At 39.2% G+C, this 23,387-nt stretch overlaps 1 protein-coding gene across 2 annotated transcripts in view; it reads right to left on the reverse strand.

Annotated features, from left to right (window-relative positions):
- The window catches only part of NAV3 (neuron navigator 3), a 228,717-nt gene that overhangs the window by 110,416 nt on the left and 94,914 nt on the right, over nt 1–23,387 (reverse strand). For both annotated transcript variants that reach the window (XM_075274311.1, XM_075274312.1), the window contains exons 5-7: nt 22,624–22,804; nt 14,135–14,203; nt 4,884–5,023 (exon numbers count right to left, since the gene is read on the reverse strand). In XM_075274311.1, the coding sequence (XP_075130412.1) occupies nt 4,884–5,023; nt 14,135–14,203; nt 22,624–22,804 (390 nt within the window). The remainder of the gene's footprint in view (nt 1–4,883; nt 5,024–14,134; nt 14,204–22,623; nt 22,805–23,387) is intronic.

A 23,387-nucleotide genomic window follows, 5' to 3' on the forward strand; every position in this document is an offset into this window, starting at 1 on the left:
TCAGCGTTCAATGCATTAGATGGACATTTTGCAAGGTAATCAAAAGGGCATCAGAACGCACAATAACATATGTAAAAGCACAGGAGCATTGCAATAAAAATGGACAAGAAGTTATCAACCCACTGTGTCACCAAACTGGTTTGACTAAGGATATTGTTTAAATGATCCCACCAGTATTGACCCTTTAACTCTTCTATGGGGATCTAGACTATGCTGCAAAGAGATCACCAGGTCACTACCTCTTGGAGTAGTCCTGGTGTTGGTGACAGCAAACCAGGCAAGCCAGGGACTATGATGCAGTGCACCAAAGAATCAGGTAAATGCAGGGTGTGTATACAGAGAAAGATCAGAGCAGAAAGCAATCATGCAGAGAGAATAAGCAAACAGTAGTTCAGGAGTCCAAAAGATTCTGAAAAAGGAACAGGTTGGGTCATACAGGTAGCAGAGGCCAGGGTTTACAGTAGTCCTCCAACAAAAATGGAGATGCATACTAAATAAGAAGTGAATAGCAAAAGACCCAGAGGCCAGGACAAGTAGCCGAGGTACAAATTGTATCAGACCACAGTAGAAGGCCAAGACAAGCAAGAAAATAAAGCGGAAATAATAGCAGAGACAAGCCAAGATTATAGCAAGAACTGTGGCACCAAGGACACAGACTCCAGGGTAAGGGATATATGGTTGAAGATATTGGCCCAACTCTAGACCTCAAGACAATGGAAACAAAGGTTAAGATAAATGACCAACTGCAAGCCCTAAGAGAGCATACATAGGTGAAATTCACAGGACAGCATTTAGGCCAAAGTCCAGGACTATGGGACACCACAGATTTTTAGGGCTCAAGCATACAGACAAAAAGACATGCATTAAAGCATAAATTGTGCCCTAAGGACATGCCATGGTACATAGTAAAAAGAGATCATAACACAAAGGAATCCATGCCAAAGGGCATTTGTATTCACACAGGAATATAGACAGAAAGACATGAACATCCAAACAGCGGGTCATGGTACACAGTAAAACAGGAACATTGCTCAAACATACTGACAGAAGGACAGCATTGCTCAGGTATACACACAGAAGGACATAAATCCAAACATGAGGCCAAGACATATAAGATTGCAAACAGAAGGACATATGTCCTCACGCGAATAAAAGCAGAAACAAGAGCAAGACTCTGGAATACAGACAGACGGACATGCAGGCACACATGAATAGAGGCAAAAACTAGAGCATTACTATGCCAGGCATGGGGTAGCAAGAGACACAAACTTTAATACAGACAGACGGACACTGACAAATGCAAGCATGCAGATGAAAACACTAATAATTAAAGTATCGTAGGGGTTGGAATTTGGGAGAAGTTCCCAAGATAGGAATAATTGCTCCCCAATCCTAGCCCCTACAACAGGACTTACCAGAACAGCCGATTCTGTTCATGTAATCCCTAAAGAGAATGGGAGCTACAGAAACAGTTATAGCACATTTAGCAATGCGGTTTCAATAAATGGGACACTACAGAAAAAAAGTAGTTCAACTGTGCTATACTGTATCTTTAGCTTCCATTCTCTTTTATGGGAACTTGACTTTTCTCATGGGTCCCAACCTAGACATTGGAATTGGAGAGCAGTTTTTCTCATCTCGGTGGCAAGATGCTGAGACGGGAATAATCTTTTCAAGAAACAGGAATGCATGCAATAGTAACCTGGCAGCAAGGTCCACTGAGAAAGGTACCATGCCAGCAAGCACAAGGTGCCAGCATTACATGAGTTCTGGAAAGCATTCGCTCGCAATGTAGTAAAAATCTAAAAATTGCCTTTTTAACATGTGAGATGGTGTTGGCACCCCTGTCAATTTTACAGAAAATTAAGTTCTTCCCCCAGAAAATTATTTCAATTACATGTTTTGCTGTACAAATGTTTATTTAATTTATGTGTATTGGAACGGCACAAAAAAAAAAAAAACAGGAAAGAAAGCCAAAAATTATATAATTTCACACAAAAAGTACCGGACAAAATTACTGACACCATCAACTTACTATTTTGTTGCACACTCTTTAGAAAAAATAACTGAAATCAATCGCTTCCTATAACCATCAACAAGCTCCTTACACCTCTCAAATGGAATTTTGGACCACTCTTCTATTACAGAATGCTCCATGTCTCTCATATTTGAAGGGTGCCTTCTCCAATAGCAATTTTAAGATCTCTCCATAGTTGTTCAATAGGATTTAGACCTGGACTTATTGCTGGCCACTTCAGTTCTCCAGTGCTTTGTTTCCATCTATTTCTGGGTATTTTTTGGGGGTGTCATTGTCCTGCTGGGTAACCCATGACTTGGGATGCAAACCTAGCTTTCTGTCACTGCGACCGAAAATCCTTTAGTAATCTTCAGATTTCATGATGCCTTGCACACAGTTAAGGCATCCAGTGCCAAAGGCAGCAAAACAACCCCAAAACATCTTTAAACCTCCACCATATTTGACTGTTGGTGCTGTGTTCTTTTCTTTGTAGGCATCATTCTGTTTTTTGTAAACAGTAGAATAATATGCTTTACCAAATAGCTCTATATTGGTCTCCTATGACCACAAGATGTTTTATCTTGCTCACACCTGTTACTTTCCACAGGTGAGTTTGAAGGAGCATCTCATGATTGAAACAAAGTGATTTACCCACAATTTTGAAAATGTGACAACAATTTTGACTAGCCCATTTTTGGGGTTTTGTGTGAAATTATGTCCGATTTGCATTTCTTTATGTGTTGCTCCAATACACACAAAGGAAATAAACATGTATTTAGCAAAATATGTGTAATTGCTTATGATACTTTTCTGGGAGAAATACTTCATTTTCTGGAAAATTTTCAGGGGTGCCAACACTTACTGTCATGACTGTATATCTTTGTTGTGGTCTACGATTGTTTGACAGGATATGGTGTATAGTGTTTTAAACTTATTTCTATAATAGGTTGATAGTGCTCTGTATTCTGTTTAATTAAAATTCAGTTCTCTCATTACTACTTCTAAATAAATGGATAATTGGCATTGTATAATACATCTAGCATTACCTTTTATTCTTTTTTTTATAGAGGTTGCAGGGCTCACTGTGGCCCCTGAAACTTCTACTTTTTTTTTTTTTTTGTAGATTGTGAGCCCCATATAGAGCATTGAAGTATGGGAGGAAATCCACACAAACACAGGGAGAACATACAAACTTCTTGCAGATGTTGTTCCTGGCAGGATTTGAACCCAGGACTCCAGAGCTGCAAGGCTGCAGTGCTAACCACTGAGCCACTGTGTTGCTCCGCGTTATCTTTTATTCTGTTCCTTAAAATAACTAAAGATAGAGAGTTCATAAAAGATAGAGTTCATAAAAGTGCCTAAGAATAGAGGGCATATTGTGCAAATCAATAGCTTTACTGTGTCCGCCAAAATTGGCTCATAAATTGGCCTAGAAAAGTAAAGAAAGTTTAAAGTCTGAATTTAATATTTTTTAATATACTTTTCTAGTACATGATATCTTCTGTAGTATGGTACTTTGAGAGTAATATTACTTATTCAGGGCACATTCACAGTTAATGCCTACAGCTGCACCAAGTGTAGAGCCAACTCTGTCAATACATGTACAGCTCTCATTAGACATTCATAAGTAAAATGTATGGGAGCTCGTTAAGATGCAATCCTGTAACATTACATCAATTAATCACAAGAAAATATAAAGCACTAACAATGGCTGAACTAGACAAAATAACCTATGCAGAAGCAATCACCTAAGACGCAGCATGTTCTGCAGTCATTTCTGTACTAATACAGAACAGTGCCTGGAATATCAGCATGGGTTTTGCCTGCTGCTGTTCAATAAGAGGGCACCAGTATAGATTGATGATGCTTCATTCCATACTCCTTGAAAGAAACAAAGCAACTTGAATCAATTTCCTCAACATGACGCTGCACTGTTTATATATTAACCTATAGGAGCTGTCAAATATACAGCTTTATTTTGTCACAAGGGTCTAATCATTTACATGTAGCACTTATAGGCCATAATGCAAATAATTCTGTACAGTTAAGGACAATGGTTATCAGCTTCAATTCCCAAGAAAGTGAAGGAGAAAGCTGTGCACTAAAGCTAAGCCCAGAAAATATGTTTCCTATACACTGTCCCCATCTGGTGGCCAGCTAGGTGATTATTGCAATTGGCAGAGAGTGAAACGTTCTCAACAGAAAAGCAGTGTTAGAAAAGCAGATTGCACAATTATTGGTATCAGATATACAGATATATAATATAAATACATTGGACTAAGGGCTGGCACCATTTAAGTATTTTCTGAGATAGTAATAATGCTTGATCAATGTTAGAATCTTTGAAAGTAATAATAAATCTGTGGGTATTATATATAGATTATGTTATGTCAAATATAATACTAAGTACAGTCAGTGACCATAAAAAGTATAGTCAGTGACCAACTTATAGACAGTGACTATACACTGTAAGGGGTGTAACAGTAAAAATAAATATGATAGTTAACAGTGGAATAAATCTGCAGTAGAATAAACATTCAGGACTGCCTTTAAGTCGTATAGATAGATAGATAGATAGATAGATAGATAGATAGATAGATAGATAGATAGATAGATAGATAGATAGATATGAGAGAGATACACACAGTATATATAAATATATGACAAAAGAATACCAAGTATCATATTAGACAATGTAGATATCTATTATGTATAGTATACGTTATAAATAAGTATTATAAACACTATACAGAAGAGAAGGTAAGGTAGGTTACAAAACAAATAACGACAAACATATAAAGATCGTTTGTGATACATCTCTCGGCATCTTCAGTCCTCCATTCAATCAATCATTTCTGGCACTTACCTTTTTCATTTCCATTTGCATATTGAGGTGGTTTGTTTTTGTCAATGCTGTTAAAGCTCTGACTTCTTCTATTTAGATTAGCTGTTCCCTGAACCTTGGTACTGCTGCCTGCAGCTGGCACCCTGGAAGGTCCTGGAAGTCTAGGGTACACACAAAAATGATGTTATTGCCCAAGTTAAATCGGCTGAGCAGAGCACTGATGCCAAGTGTTTCGTGGTACTGACAGTTTTGCAATAAATGCTTTTCTTTATAGGAACAGAAAAGTTACTCTGCAGGGCACAACACAAGCCATTTAAAAGAAATGTGAAAATTACAAAAAACTGTAGTAAATATTACTTAGACCTCATCACTATTTTTAATGTAACTTTGTTTGCTTTATACATGTCAAAAAAGTAATTTATTTTTCTGCTCAATGTTGACAAGAACTCAAGAAGAGAAGTATATAAAAAAAAAAGTATGGAATATAAATTAAGATCTCTATAAGCCCAGGGTACAAGGAAGAGGCCAAAAGTGTCCATTTAGCCTCCATCTGGTCAATAATTATTGGTAATATTTTTTTAAACAATTTTAGAAAGCTCAGCAGAATGTGTTATCCTACACAGAGGGTCGCTGCAAAAATAAGTATATTATAATATATGTAATAAATATATATATTACAAAGGGACCACATGGGAGTTGAAAGCCACTGTATGGCATCCATCACACATCTCCATCAGATATACACATCCTAAGCATATACGATCAATCCTACAACACAAACAATTGGGATTGATAACAGAAGGGTTAGAGGACTACACTGTGTCCATGTGTTATCTAATAAACAGACATAAAAGTCATGTTTTGTCAAGACATTTCCAAATTTATATTACAGCACATTGTTGATCCTGTAGATAAACCATAGAAAAGTTTCATCTGCTTAGACCAATATAAAGTTCAACGATAATCCATTAAAGAATTGCTAATACATTCAGTCATAAACTAACTAACCAACCAGATCTGCTGATTCCACACCAACTGTATTTATTAATCATTTGTATCCGAAGAAAAAACAACATGTCTTATGATGTGCTGAAGATCGATTGCCTATCGCAATTAAACAATGGAAACGGTGCTGTCTGGCTTCTTCTCTAGGGTACTGCCAGCCATTGCAAGCAAGAAATAATACAGGAAAGCCTTATTTAGAAGGCTAACTCTCTACTGCCTGACCTCTTTCCTAAACCCATACTTACTCACCCAAAAACACAATGGTTATCAAGGCAACATGAATTAAAAATGGAAAAAAATTTATAGGTACTCTTTAGGCATTATGATGATATAGCCATAAATGCAATAAAAACACTATGTAAGCTTACAGACTGAAATGAATATAAAACCAGACAGACTTATACAGCAAGTAATATTAGGAATTATGTCATATATCTCTATTAAGAAACTGCAGTCTTAAATACAAATAGCTCAGCAGTTTACATGCAATACTAACCTAAGACACGTATTAGGAAATATATTTCATATGGCAAAAAACATCTTATGTAATTTGTGCCATGAATCAAATCTGAGCTCGTAAGCTATCTATGTCCTGAACATAATAGTATCTCACTTATAAGAGTGGAGCCAAACAAAAATGTAATCTCCAGCCACAAGCCTTCTGTTCACCACAATGGCCTTGACCTACACCAACACTTTATATCAGACCACAAATTAAAGAGGAGTTGTAAGATCAATGACTTGACTTGCCAAAGCACTGTGGGAAAGTCCTGCTGTAATGGAAAAACCAAAGTAAATATTTAACTAGGAACAAATTATGAATGGAAAGTAGAAACGTATAATTGTATCTGCGAGCACAGCTAGTCTATGATCTCTATGCCTGAAAACTGATCAGATAATAAATCTCTACATTTTGATATGAAATACATCTAAAAATATATATATAAATATTTTTTTTAATGCAATCAGTTTTCCCATACCCAAAAGGCCCCAGTGGAATAGTTTAGTGGTCAGCTGAATAGTCACTAAATAGAGTTGTTACAGGTTTATGGTCTGCATCACTGTGTCATAGAGCCGTAGCCATTACACAATTACAGGTTTAGTAACCAATGTTTTATAGCTGGGAGTATTGTATCTACTGTATCACCATATGATTCCATATTATGTACCGGTAATGCTCCATCAGCTATGAATCATTCCCAGCGGAGAACAGCTTTACAAATAGTTAACTGTAGTGCTGGATATGTACTAGTATTCTGTCCAAAATACATGTCGCTCTGTTTGTGACCATACTGTGTGATGAAGAGGGAAAGCTAACAAAGGGACATGGCTTTATGGGAAGAGAAAATGACCCTGAACTTCAAAAAGTAGGTAAGTTGACTGTAGTCATGTATCCGCACTTCCATTAGCTATACATAAAACAGCCAACTCTTTCCCTTCCTTAGGACAGGTTATCAATAGCAGATCAGCGAGGTTTCAACTCCCAGCACCTCCACTGATGAACTGTCTTCCTAACTGCATTGAAACAGAAATAGCATGGTTCCATATAGTACATGGTTTGTAGTAGCCAGGAAAAGTATAGAATAAATATGATGAGCAAGTACAGACAAAGGGAAGTGGAGCATCTTTAGGGCAAAAAAAGACCTGTGTGCCAAAGATGCATCACCACTATTCCCATCCACACCAGTTACCTCATATAGCAGGATTAGTAAATTCCCTCCAATATATTGTGCTGTAGACTATGCTGACCATATAACCATCCTAATACAATGAGCAGGAAGAGTCATAAACTGTCTAATTTAACTATTCTCATACAATAAACTTGGAATATTAAAGATCAAAGTATAAAATAGTTCTAGTAAGAGAAATAAGTATACTTCTGTACCTGATGGAAAGCTATGTAACCGTGTGTCTCTTCTCTTGGTGAGTAAATGCGATGTAATGATTGACTGGAGCTACATACCTCAACCAGTTTCAATCAATTGAGCAAATCTATGGGTCACTCTTACAGTTAATGATAAACAGACTTTACTAAAAATTAGCTTTAGAATTAGTTTAATATGTGTGCCCAACAGAAAACACATAAAGATAAAAGAAAATCTAAGATACTACTGGAGTTTCCCATTTAATGTGTTTATTAAAGTATATATAAATGGAAGTTTTATTTTTTTCATTTTTGTTTGTTATACAATGATCTAAATACATATGTGTGCGCTGTTACTTAGTAATGGACCTGGTTGTTAGTGGATGACTTGCTTGGATCTCCATACTGTGCGCATTTGATGGTTCTGCTCTATTTGCAATAGAACAACCAGTGGTGTTTATGGATACATGCCACTAGTACTTCAGGACTGCGACATAGGAATTAAAGGATCACTATCATTGGGAAAAGTCATTTTTAACTAAACATATACTTGCATAGCCTTTAGAAAGACTATTCCATGCTTACCTTTTGTATGTAAATTGCTTCAGTAGGTTTTGCATGAGCCCGTTTTTATTCATATGCTAATTAGCTTCTGGCGAGCACTCCGGAAGTCTCAGTGAGCACTGTCTGCTATGTGTGCGAGAGCAGGGAGATGAGTGAGCAGCAGCAGCCTGTGCTGTACATACAGGAGAGAGTGCTCGCTGGAGGCTAATTAGCATATGAATAAAAACAGTCTCATTCAAAAACTACTGAGGGGATTAACATACAAAACGTATGTGTGGAATAGCATTTCTAAAGGTTATGCAAGTATTTGCTTAGTTAAAAATGACTTTTCCCAATGATAGAGCCCCTTTAGGAGGTTAGTCCGAAAGACTAAGGAATTCTATTTATTTATTTGATATATGTGTTTCAGTTCTTTTTATTAATGATGTTCAACTTCCTATATTTGTGTAAAATCTGGCAGAATTGTCTACTTAACAGAGGACAGTCACACGCAGTGAGACGTATACATGCCTCATGGTTCTGATATAATAGGTAAAGTTAATGATAAAGATGGAACATGCTTAAAATAATAATAATAATAATAATAATAATAATAATAATAATAATAATAATAATAATAATTGCAGCTAGGCTAGAGAGTTGCACAGTGATAAGCCATTTCTGCACTCACCACTTATCCGTTCTTAATCCAATAAGTCATCTCCTCCACAGATCATGACAACCGGGTGAGTGGTTTACAACTACAAAATACTTTAAGATGTTGCCAGTCATAGATGTGAAACAATGAGCCCTTGGAAGTTCAGAGAGGCAACATTCTTAACACTTTCAGAAGTTCTACATGGGAAAAAGTTGTTAGTCTTTTAACTTCCTTTTATACAGATTTCATCTCTGATGTGTGCTTATTAAGTTTTTTGGAACGGATACATCTTTGTGATTAATAGCACTAAATGTCAGATACCGTAACCAAAACTTTCCCAATGTAATTTTATGTTCTTCTGATTTTGCAAACCACTGCTTTGTCATTCTATGACAGATAATAACATGTAACCTAATATCAACCAGTCATATTACACTGGAATTAGAGACTCTCGCTGCAAAAGAAATAATGGAATATAAAAGTGCCTTACACAAAGGCAATAGAAAGGGAGGTCATTGAGGTTGAAGCTCCATATAGTTTTATTTATTGATGTGAATGTGCAGTATGTAAGGTATAATATTACTGAGAAACAGTCTCTCCAGCTCCCATAAATGACATTAATTTATCCCAGAAATCCCAATGATCTTGGCTCTAAGGCCTAATTATTCACAGAAACTCATCACACAGTTTTAGTACTTTTTTTTGGAAACCAGACAACCTCTTCGGTATGCTCAAACACAGGAGAGGCAAAATTGGGAGAACAAAGCAGGTTCAGTGAGACACACAGAGCCGCTGATAACCATTTCACATATAGAATCACTATACAAAAAAAATTAACACTGTCAAGTTAATATTGACGACAATTTTATACCATTAATAACTGTAGGGTTTATAACTCCAGCTACATGTAACTGGCACCTTGAAATATGGTACCTGACTGATGTATAACTTGACAATAAATCCAGCACGGTACTCCTCCTTCTGTCTCTATACACCATATTAAAACACAGAGTGCCTAATCTGACTTCTTCTCATATATACACAATGTCTAAAACTCTCACCAATAATACAAATCACACATTTACTAGTATATGAGATCACACCCTTCCAATGAACACTTATCAATAAACATCTACTTATTGTTTATTATGGAAAACAGTCAAAAGTACAAGTAGACATCACACCATAGTGCATGTTATATGGTGTAAGGTGCAATAATCATATACAAAATGCACTCATCGGCAGGAAAAAAAAATAACATCAAAAAAGAACTGTTGGCACCAAAAGAAATTTTATATGTGTGAAAGCAATGTTGATATTTATAAGCGATTACAACATTAGACCGGATGATTTAACAAATACGTTTATTGGGGAAAACCATAGAACTGAATGGAGGCTCTAGGACTCTATTGGGCCCCTTCTAGCCTGATACAATATACGATATGATTGGGCACGGAGGCATACAGGTTCTGTATGGTATCCATAGGGACATTTGCCCACAGATGTTGCAGCTCGGCCTGTAAAACACTAGTAGGGAGTCCAAGCTGGAATCCCAGTTGGTGCCATGAATGCTTCATCAGTGGTAAATATGACATCCATTCGGGCCAAGAAAGTGTTATAAACTGGTGAGAGATTCTTGGAAATCACTTGCTGTGTATGCGCCCTGCTGGAATGGATGGAAGCCCTGCTATGAGAAACAACACGAGGTTTCCACGTAGGGCTGAGTTGTTGCATCCCTTGGCTCATTACTAGGGGTGATCGACTGTTTCGTGTGATAGCTTTCCAGATCATTATACTGGCAGTTGAGGCAGTCTGTCCCACCACAGCAAAGGCAGGATTGAAACGGTCACCATGAGGCCTCCATAATCAAACCCAATTGCCGCCAGATCTCAAACGGAACCTGGATTTGTCACTAAACACTGTAAGGTTCCACTCTATAGCAGTCTAGATTTCTAGTTCACGATACCACTGCAAACATATGAGACATAACCCACATCTCACAGCTCCGCATCACACCATAGGCCATGTAAAAAGATGCACCATAAGATACAATAATGATATACAAAATAACAGTCATAATAATGACTGCTACAGACAGAAAGATCCTTTATCTGTTCTTCAGGGAAACAGGGAGATCATTCCTTTTTAGGCTAGGGGACTCGTAGATAATGTAAAATGGTCTGCAAGTACAGTATGATGCACCATAAAAGGTGACTCTAGATGTTATGAGCGGAGCTCCAGTTCTACAATGATAATAAAAACCTGTACCCTAATTCAAAGGGATTTTCAGACAGCATTATGTCCAACAAAGATTGTAAAAGATTAAGAAGTTTGTTTCAGAATTGAGTTTTAGTTGGTCATGGCCACATACCAGAAGCATGTTTCCTATTTTGCTGTTCACTATAGCCATTTTCTACTTTGTATAATGTTCTATGCATGAATATATATATATATGTGGAAAAGCTTTTACGCTAACAAAGATATTATTTATGTTATAGATATTATATGCAAGACAGTAAATGTGTGGATATGTTGTAGATACCTAAGGGTACTTATCAGGGGCGTAACTATGGTAACTAAGCAAGGGCCGCATGCTGTCTGGGCCCCTGCATCCCAGCACTTGCATGGTGACAGCGGGCAGGAGCAACTTCTATCTCCTGCCCACTGCCCCCAAGCCCTGATACATTGTGCCAGCATCTATCTTAGTAAGTTACAGGACCTGTGTCATGACATAATCAAAGGTCCTTTAACCTACTAAGATAGAATCAGAGTCTTGTGTGGGCAGAGCTATACAATTTGTACAGTCCAGTGTACAATGGGGGGAATTGGTTGCAGACTGCCTGTGAGCAAGAGGAGGGAACGGGGGGTGCAGACTGTGAGCAAGAGGGGTACATGGCTGTGCAGGCTGTGTGTGAGAAAGTCTGCACCCACAATCCCCCCTTCCTCACACACAGCCTACACACGTACCCCTCTTGCTCACAGTCTGCACCCCCCATTCCCTCCTCTTGCTCACAGTCTGCACCTCCGACTCACCCTATGTGAGCAAGAGGAGGTAATGAGTGGTGCAGGCTGTGTGTGAGCAAGAGGGGTACGTGTGTAGGCTGTGTGTGAGGAAGGGGGGATTGGGGGTGCAGATTTTCTCACACACAGCCTGAACACCCATGTACCCCTCTTGCTCACAGTCTGCACCCCCCATTCCCTCCTCTTGCTCATGGGTGTGCAGGCTATGTGTGAGCAAAGAGGGTGATGTGGGGGTGCAGGCTGTATGTGAGAAAGAAGGGGGAATGGGTGGTGTAGGCTGAGGGTGAGCACCCTCTTGCTCACACACAGCTTGCACCCCATTCCCCCCTCTTGCTCGCACCCCCATTTCCCCTCTTGCTCATACATAGCCTGCACCCCACGTCACCCTCTTGTCACATACAGCCTGCACGCCCATGTACCCCTCTTGGGGGGGTGGCATGTCAAAAGTTCAACTTAAAGAGTATTTCCAATTATAAAACAACTTTTCATAAATGAATAATACAAACCCATTTGTTTGAATTGGTTCTCTTTATCTAGTTTTAGGACTAGAGTTAAAATCTGATGTCATTTTAGCTCAATTTTATGTAAAAATACAGAAAAGGGTTAAAAAATATTAAAGCACCACTATATATGCTAAATAGGTGTCTTTGAAGTGCATGGCATTGGTCACTGTTAGAGCACAATTATAAAAACTTGAGTATTTTATAGTCTTTTTTTCCCACTGAATACTGTAGTATGAAATGAAGCAGTCCAATACGTCATTTCAAATGTTCTCTTTGCAGTATACTGATGTGCTAGCCAGAGGAGCATCTTTGGGCTTCCATCTTGCTAATTAAACCCTATGGACAGACGGGTATTGCATATGGCGAAAACTTCTGCACCATATGTAATACACGTACTTCACAAACATTACATGAACCAAGCCTTATCAATCTTTTTGTCCTTTTTCAGACAGAACAGAGGAGGGAGGGTACTGCTCCAATACGTTGTTTTACAGCCAGTCCCAGAACCGTAAGGGTAAGTTTACATGGGGTTTTTTGGACCGGAACCTAAGGCGGAGGCCGCCACAGATTCTGGTGCAAAATACGGGTGGCTGAAACTGGATGCCAATGCAGTGCACTCCAGTCGTGCACTCCGCTCCGAATTAGGCCCAAATCAATGGGCCTAGTCGAAAGGGAGTGTCTTCAGGCGGATGTCGCGAGGCGAATCCGCCTGAAAGAATGAGCATGTCACTTCTTTTTTCAGTAAGCCGGAACAAACGGCTCCCAGGAAAAAGAACTGACCGGCTCCCATTGATTTCAATGGGAGCCGTCTTTTTGGTCAGGATTTTGAGGCGGATACGGCGTCAAAATCCTGACCAAAAAACCCTGAGTGAACTTACCTTAAGGAGGGGAAGGGAACACAGCTGATCACCCATGGCATATTGCTTTGTGTTTAGATGAGATACAGTATGCAAACTGCAACGGACACATTCACACACAGATCTATCTGCAGTCCAGACCAGGAGACCAGGCAAGAAAACAATAGTACTTTAATCTTTGGTTAGCACCTTTAGATGTTCTAAAGAAAGATAGAAAGACCCCAAAGGAAAGGCATCTCGATTATGATCTCCATGTATTTGTTCAAAATTACATAAAATTTTGCAGGCTGACAAATAGGTCTACTTACTTCTAATATGTGTGTCCATTTAAAGTCCTTTGAACACAAGCAAACAATCTTTTGCCCAAAACGGAGAGCTTTAAAACAACCACTGTGAGGCATGCTGCCAAGTCCATGCAACAGCAGGAATTAATGTACCGTATTACTGCTGTCACAAGCAACAGAGACGTGAGGAGTAAGCACTTGCCCATGACATACAAACTGGTAAACCAGGAGAAGTAGTGCAGAACTATAGCTTACATTCTATATATGAGATAAATACATGCAAATCAGTAAACATAATGCTAAAATATTTGTGCAATATATGAAATATAATCAAGTGTATTATATACGCCATAGATTGTTGCAATAATAAGTGACAAGAGTAATACTGCTCATGATTTGTCATTGTGAAGAATGCTATCTGGCAGCTCAGTTTATGTTAAAGATGATGGATTTCCTAAATTTCTGATGTGTCTGTGGAATAGGACACAATATACATGGCCATCATTAGAACACAATATATCCGAGGTGTCGACTGACCTAGTAGTCTTTTTTTGACTTGTTGCAATCCCACTGTGATTAGACTGAGTTGCATATCTGGCTGCCAGACTGTGAGAAGAAACAGAACAATTAAATAAAAGCATTGGAACAGCATGCACAAAACTTAACACCGACTAGACAGATGGATGACCAGAACAATGTACACAACAAACACTATGGTAACATTATTAAAGGCAGTGTCTGCAAGAAATGAACATCCAGTTACAATGGAATAACAGTGAGCTAACACGTTGTAAAGTCAATGTACAGTACAATAGACATAAAGTAAAGGCGATATGCTGAAAAGTCACAAGTTAACATACATTACAATGAAAAAGTCCATTTGGGTGTATGAACACATGCAAGCTACATGTACTGTTGATATGAGAAATATTTACTTGTGCATAGTTAGGATGTGAGAAAACATGAATTAGTGATGTTTGTATATAACAGGGATCAGCAACCTTCAGCACTCCAGCTACTGTGAAACTACAACTACCAACATACTCTATTCACTTCGTTGACAATTCCAAGAAAACCAGAGCAAGTATGCACGCTGGTAGTTGTAGTTGTACAACAGCTGGCATGCCGGAGGTTGCCTACCCCTGGCATATAGTATGATTGACCTACAGTACAGTAAACACAATAGTGCCAAATAAAATAATAGGCTGTTATAACACACTGTACAGAGACAGGGAAGGGGGGTTCAAAACTGTTCATACCCAGGGAATAATAAACATTTTACTTAAAGTGTACCTGCCATTTTATTTGACTCTTCAGGATATGCTTTTGTGTGTGTATACATGAGGAGTAAGACTGTTTCTAGTGATAATATGACTTATATTATGCACTTTTTTGTAGTTTTCCCATCTGTATATTGTATCTGTAGTTTGCAGTTCTCTCTGAGCTGGTGGGTGGAGACTAACTGTCATACACTGCACACAGTAAGTGTAGAAGAATCTACAATATATAACTCTCTCTCTGTCTCACTCAGAAACAGTTCTAGTACATCATTCAGAACATATATAGCAAAGTACTGACCAGTACATTGGTTGTGATATAAAAGCTCCTGTTTAGCACCAGCATTAGCCTGGCTTTCTTCTCTTATCTTCTGCTTTCCTGCTCACCCCTCGCCTTCCTCTCTTTATAATCTTATACAGATTTTGGTAGTCTGAGTCATGTGACCTACAGCTGCTCACACAATGGATAAAGCAGGGATTTCCATTGTGTAAGCTATTTTAGGCAGAGGGAAGGAAAGCTGCAAAACTGCCTGATAGGAGCAGAAAGAGGCTTTCTTACAAATGTCTTAGGTAGTTGTGCTATTACTAGAAATCCTATTACTACTTTGTCTTGTTCTTTATCTATCTGCAGGGCTGAGTACTGGTGACACACACCCTTGCTAGAAGACAAGTTTGTGACATGTCCGTTTTATTAAATGACACTAACCGTGTCCAATGAACACTCACTGCATTTAGACTATATAGGGATACATCCTACTGGGAAGGCTATTTATCAGTTTTCAATGTACTTACTCATTTGCAGGAGGAACAAGACAGGAATAACACCATGCACAGCTTTAAGAAAAAGTGTTATTTCATGGGGGACGCACGTATACACTAAACTAGACATGTCAGAGTGATGACAGATTCTATTTAAGAAAGCAAAGCGGAGTTCTGGTTTATATGGGCAATATGGACAGCTTTTCTGTTCAGTGCTATTCCCTATGCACAGAGTCTTTAAAACCCTGCATACCGACTTCCTCAGATGTGTGTATTACCACCATTTTAATAATGAATAATACATAGGTTTTGTTCTGCAAACTACAGTTTTACTTCTTTCTTTTATGAGTCACCATGTAACCAAAAGTCCCTCTTTATATTCGGTACCTTTTCTCTGGAAACACAAAGATTTACAAAAGTGAATAACCTCTTATTATTCAGTGAGATACATGAGCATTTGGGCTGCTGCTGCAATAAAGTGGTATCTGTAGCTTTTGGGTCCATCTATCTATTGAGAAGCAGGTCTGTCATTGAAACATGAAAAAACCTCCAATTGTGAAGGAAAGGACAATGGCAGATATAGGTGTGGATATACCACACAATGGGGAACATCTATTATTATATCTTAAAAAAAAACCCAAAAACTGTCTTATTGCCCATAGCAACCAACTTTCACTTCATATTTTGCATTTGAGGAATAAAAGCTGTGATGTAATTGGTTGCTATTGGTAACAAAGACAGTTTTGGGGGATTTTTAGACATAAAAATGAATCTGCGCTAATATGTGCAGCATGTGCAGTCACACAGGAGCCCAGTCCTACCTTAGAGGGGATGACTTATCTATATCTGATCAATGAGGGGGCTAATACACAGTCAGCTACCAAAAAACCCCTTTGAGGTTGAGGGAAAAAAATTTGATGTTTCACAGATCCTGCACAGTGAATCCCATCCAGACATTGCGGAAAAATACGCGCAGCAGACAAACTGATTTCCAAAACCGTTGCAGTTTTGGAAATTGAAGCATGTCAATTATACCTAGCGGTTTCCCCATAGGTATAATGAATGCAGAAAGCCTGCAGAGAAAACCTCCATGGTTATTCCCGCAGAGTTTTATTGCTGCTGCCCGCTACGTGGGACCTTAACCTAACAGAACGAACTAGAAAAAGTTCCTTGTGAATTTACAATAGAGAGGCCTTGAATGCAGAAGCCCCATAAAACAGCTGTTCAGTAGGAGAAGCAAATTAGACCCTCACCAATCTGATACTGATGGCCATAAATATGCCGGTCTTAGACTATCCCTTTAAAGAGGACCTTTCACCATATCTGGGTACATGCAGTGTTATATACTGCCAGAAAGCTGACAGTGCGCTGAATTCAGCACACTGTCGGCTTTCCCGATCTGTGCCCGGTGTGAAGAGCTTAAGGTCCGGTACCGTAGCTCTTCTATGGTCAGAAGGGCGTTTCTGACCATTAGCCAGAGACGTCCTTCTGCCTCGCGGCGCCAATCGCGCTGTGCTGTGGAGCCGGGAGGAACACCCCCTCCCTCTGCTCACACAGCTTGTCCGTAGACGAGCATTATCAGGAGAGGGAGGGGGCGTTCCTCCCGGCTCCACAGCACAGCGCGATTGGCGCCGCGAGGCAGAAGGACGTCTCTGGCTAATGGTCAGAAACGCCCTTCTGACCATAGAAGAGCTACGGTACCGGACCGTAAGCTCTTCACACCGGGCACAGATCGGGAAAGCCGACAGTGTGCTGAATTCAGCGCACTGTCAGCTTTCTGGCAGTATATAACACTGCATGTGCCCAGATATGGTGAAAGGTCTCTTTAAGTTGGACTATGAGATTAGAATTAAAAAACAAATAATTTTTTCTCACATAAAACCCCACCATTTTCTATTGGCTTCTGCACTTACAAATTGGCATTTTCTTTTAAAAATATCTTTTTTTTCTGATCTTGCACAACACGAATGCCAGGGAAGCAGTGCCCTATACTAAAGACTAAGAGCTCCTTCTAGACTAGCAAGAACCTTACAGCAGTAAAGAAAAGACTTCCCCTTATCTTGTAGGAAACATTTCTTGTCAGTTCATTCAATGTGTAAGAATACTAATGTACATACAGTCAGCGCCTTCTGTGGCTGCTGGTTTTTATCATAATGTTTCCAGAACACAAAACTACTGCCCTATTTTTTTTTTTCTTGAATAAAAATTTTTTTTTTTTACCGCTTATCCTTCTTATGTTTGTATGAACAGTAAGAAATGGATAAGACAATAGGTATTACAATGTTCACACTTGATAACAAACTTTAGCTTAGCTAGACATTTTGACTTGCTGTATGCAGACATTTGGAATGAACGTGCCATGCATACTGATCCTGGGCTCATGGATAGAACAGCTCCCTTTTATTACAAGGACTAATGATTTTTAATCTAGGAAACAGCACCAGAACTGTTCATGGGCTGTACCTGGTAAAATACTAGATCTTTAGCTGCAACACCAGACACAGGCAATGGTCAAGAGTGGTGCTGCTTCTGTTTTGATCGTATAACATTTTATTCCAACACTTCAGAAGCACTACAACAGCACTTTAGTCTCCACAAGATTTGTCGGACACCGTGCGGAAAACACATGGACCCCATTATAGTCTATAAGGTCCGTGTGGTTTCATTGCTCGCCACTTTTTAATGTGTTTGGTATTCCGTTCGAGGGGTTTCCAAGCAAACTTCCCAAACGGAAAATGATCGGAAATCAGATTTTGAAATCTCAAGATCGGCTCAACCCCAATGTATATATAATATACAATTAGGGTTGAGCGATTGGGAAAGAACGGATCCCAATTGGCGATCGAGCAAATTTCACAATCGAGATTGGCGGGAAAATGATCAGAAATCGGATTTTAAAATCGATCCTGAAATCTCAAGATCAGCTCATCCTTACTCACTGTATGTGAATGGGGTCTATTCACAGGATCAATTTTTTGATGCTCCAGAAAAAGGTAATGTCCTAAGCGTAGTGTAGGGACACATCTTATTGTATTCATGTGTCACTGCACAAGGGTTTACCACAATTTGATCACAATGTGCACTTAAAACTTCAAATACAGAAGTGTAATCATTTGAAAATAAATGAAAAATAATAATAATAATTAAAAAAAAAGTTACTTTCTGCATACAGGGTGCTGCTGAATCTTTTAGCTTCTTTGTTTCTTCATTGCCATTCACTGTATAGGTACTTCATGCTAACTAACTTTGGCTTTCACATTTCAAAAAAACCAAAGAACATTGCCATTGGCAGTCCACCTGGTAGCAATATTAGCATATACAATAGGCATAACTGCCTAAGGGTGCATGCACACTACGTAACGCCGGGCGTGTATGAGAGCTGTACACGCCGGCATTACAGCAGACTGCCGAACACTTCCCATTCACTTCAATGGGAGCGCTCGTAACAGCGGCGTTTACGAGCGCTCCCATTGAAGTGAATGGGAAGTGTTCGGCAGCCCTGCTGTAACGCCGGCGTGTACGGCTCTCATACACGCCCGGCGTTACGTAGTGTGCATGCACCCTAAGGCGTAGATCCCATGACAGCTGCTGCTAAGCAATAAAAATACTCCTAACGGCTCGTTCACATCTGCGTCGTCGGTCCTTATTGCAGGTTTCCGTTTCCTGCATAAGACAGATGCAGGAGACGGAAGCCTGCAGGAGACTTTCTCACCCATTCATTTGAATGGGTGAGAAAGCTGTCCGGCCGTGCGCGGCAGTGAGCATTTTGCGCTCTCCGCCGCGAAACCGGGTTTTATAATCCGGACACAGAGTCGGACATGCACTACTCTGTGTCCGGATAAAAAAATCCGGTTTCGCGGCGGAGAGCCTAAAACGCTCACCGCCGCGCACGGCCGGACCCGATCTATGGTTTCCGTCTTCTGCCATGCAGAAGACGGAAACCATAGTACGGAGACCCAGACGCAGGTGTGAACCCAGCGTAAGACTTTCATATGTTCTTACCTCTAGCAACAAGATGACCAGAACCATCAGATCCTGACATGTCAAACCACAACAAGCCATTGATGGTTAAAGTTATGTCATGTAAAGGGGCCATCAATTTTGATTAAATCTCTATATACCTATATTTATATGAACTATACCAAAAAACATGGGTGAAAGTTAACCCTAGCTAGCTGAATCTCCCCAAATAACACATTAGATACAATTTTATGGAAGTGAAGGAGTTATTTGTATTTAGAACTATCTCGCTGAACTGAAAAAAGCCAGACAACGGTTTAGTTTCCATATAGATAAGATAAGAAATAAAGATTGTCATGTGATCAGTAATCTCTCAGACATGACAATATCAGCTTTGTAGTTAACTATTCTTCTAGTTATGTCACTGTGCGAAAACTTTCCTTTACCCTGTATTTGTATAAAAACTTGAAAGATTCCATCTGATTCTACCATAAAAACTAGATTTGTATGGGCAACACATGGAGGCCATGCAGCTCTGAACTAGTGAGCCATACAACCTGCGTAGGCTCTCTGTCACAGCATGGATAGTATTACACAGTCTGATGAAGATTAGAAAAAGATATAAATCTAATTTGCTTAACGTCTTAAATAATTTGACGGTTAGCATGGACTTGTTTTCATCTTTTTTTGTGTGATTATAGCGCGGCTTTCATGGTAGCACATGGTTGAGGAAAAGTCACAACTTGTGCTAATAGTTATAGCCACTATAGTCATTGTCATGCTACTTTTTTTCCTAAGTCGCTGTGGAGCCGCAGCCTACAGCAAACACACGTGACAAGCTTTTATCTTACAATCAATATCATTTTTAGCCTGCGTTCTGAGGAAAACACACTACAATATGTCTTTGTGGATTCTAAAGCACAAAATGTAAATGACTGCACTAAATATTTCTCCCACGTAGCAGACTTGTTTGTGTTTTACACAGTACTAGTGTTTTGTACTCAGTGTTACCCATGGCATATTTCCCATTAACAGTGAACCATGTGGCTGGGAATGGGGTTTCAATGAAGACTTGTCAATGGTAGAAAAACATAACTTGCATAGTTATTATGAAGCATGAACTATGCAAAGTGACAGAATCCCAAACCATTTAGGAGCCTTTCACAGGTACTACATCCGTATCACTGTCATATTAATAATGTATCTGTATTATTGTATGGCACAAGTGATACATGATGCAAATGTTTACTCCAATTTCCAATTTAGGTTCTGTCTACATCCAATACAAATGTTGACATCTTTAATAAATGAGTTATTAAGTAAACCACATGAATTATTTGCCATATTTTTACATCTCTAACAAACCTTTATGGGTTTTTTATTCTGTTAAATATGATGTTTTGCACATGATACAATATAGGAAACCACATTAAACTTAAGTTTTATAGCTTATTTTGCTGCACATTTCCAACTCTTTAGATCAACTATATATGACCCTTTTCTATGGATCGGCCATTAATGAAGATTACCAGACAAACCATATAACATTTTTTGGGAATATAACATTGATTCCAGTAGGGAAGCTGTCACTTTGAATATAATGGAACAATATGGACCAGCCTCCACGGAAGTTTCGGCAACGCACTGCGCCCACCCAAAGGTAACAGAAAATGCTTTAATGAACAGTACACACAACGCGTTTCGGGTCATGCTTTAGCCCACTGTGGAAGGAATACCCACACTTGGAAAGGGTCTAAACGACCCAAAATGCATTGTGTGTACTCTTCATTAAAGCATTTTCTGTTACCTCTGGGTAGGCGCAGTCTGTTGCCGACTCTTCCAAGGTGACTGGTCCATATTGTTTCATTGATCTGACATCTTCGTGGCGTGTCTACAGCAGCTGCCCTGTCCCCTCACCATATAAGTGTTCTATGCATCAAGGCTTGTTGTGACGCATTCATAACCACACCAGGTGAGAAGCTATTCGCCCTTCTAATATTTGCTATATCCAGAGGTAATACACAAAGATCCGTTTGGTGCTGTCCTCTTTGTCTTTACATTGAATATAATCTCTGGTAGCAAGTTACAGAGCAGCAGGAGTTGAGCAGGTTTTGCATGAAAAGATTATAGGAAGTGACTGTAATTATATCACGCATCTGCTATGAAACATATGGCATGTGGTATAAACAGTGAAAGCGGTCACAGTGATCATAAGTTTGCCACAGCTGATCAGCGGGGGTACCAGCTATTGAATCCCCACTGATCTCTCATTGATAACCTATCCTAAGGATAGGTCATCACACACCTCTTAAAAATATTTAAAATACAAGGTCTTTTGAAAAAAAAAAAACTTTATTAATCTGCTTAATAAATCCTGTTCTGTTATAAGATGCTGGCAGATCAGACTGAATGCTCAATGTGATAGGTCCCTTTAAAGTACTGGTGCATGTCCAACCCCTGATCGGCATAAAGATTGGACCTTTGTAATGTCTGTAGTACAGGTCTCCTTCATTACACTAATCGCACACAGATTACCCATTGTTCACACCTGAATCTGTATTTCTGTTGGAGAACCATAAGAACTGAAAAACAGACAAAAACTGATATGTTTTATGATGGACACAAACCTAGCCCAAGGGACCAATTGACTATAATGGGGTCTGTCGAGTGTCCATCCTTTTTATCTGAAATTGCCATACAAAACAGTCAGACTTGTAGAACTTTTCAGTCCAGCAATTTCTGATGGATTACAACCTTACTAAATACCGGTTGTACAAATAGGACATCAATGTTATAGCCCAGTAATACCCTGTAAACATATATTTAAAAGCTTACTACATATGGTTTCCACTCATCTTTGCCTGTAAGTGTTGCACCTGTAACACAGTATATATACTCATCTGCAACCTAGAACATTTTCAAGCACTCCTACTATCCATAGAGGTGTACAGTTCTATTGTTATAGGCTCCTTGACCGTACAGTAATGTATTTTGTTAGAGACCATGCAAAGTGGATTAACAGTTGCTCACCTAGACTGCATATCTTGCGTTTTGGAGTGACCGCCTTCAGCAGGTGGAGGGGAATGTGTCACTTGTTGCTGGAGCTCCACCAGCGACTGATAATACTGCTGCTGCTGATGTTGCTGCTGTTTGAAGCGTGACAAACTGAAAAACAGTCCCAAAATGGCTTTCAGATTTCCATTTCTTATTTCTGTAGAAAAAGAGGAGAAACAAAATCATGACTTGAGGGTGGCAATGCATGTTTTATCACCAGAAAAGTTTGTTTCAAACACAATTCCATTTGGGCTCCTTCACACTACAGTTGTTCAAGTTGTTCAGTTGGTGACCCTTTAAATATACCTGGGGCACATATCTATATCCAAAGGTAAAATAATATAAGGGCAGACTAGGTGGACCATCATCAGAATCATGAGAGAACATTCATCATTATAATGCAAAGAACATCTCAGGCTGGGTTACATGTTGCTTCTTTTACACATTTGCTCATGTTACTATGTATTTCACCTGAAAGCTAATGGCCATCTAATTGAAAATGACTATTTTTGATGAGGCTCTGTATGCCGCAAGTCGGGCAATGCACTTATTTCAGTGCATCCTAGTAGGTATAGAAGCTACAGTAATAAACCTTGACATGACAGATCCACGCCTTATAATTAGTATGTCTGTGCTTGGATACATCTGATAAAGCTCTGCTTCGATGAGTCATAGACACAACTCAACCCCCTCACAATCCAGCCATTGCTAATCCCTCCACCCCTCTATGATCTTTGCCA

Source organism: Leptodactylus fuscus, chromosome 5 (assembly GCF_031893055.1).
Source record: "Leptodactylus fuscus isolate aLepFus1 chromosome 5, aLepFus1.hap2, whole genome shotgun sequence".
Lineage (NCBI taxonomy): Eukaryota > Metazoa > Chordata > Amphibia > Anura > Leptodactylidae > Leptodactylus > Leptodactylus fuscus.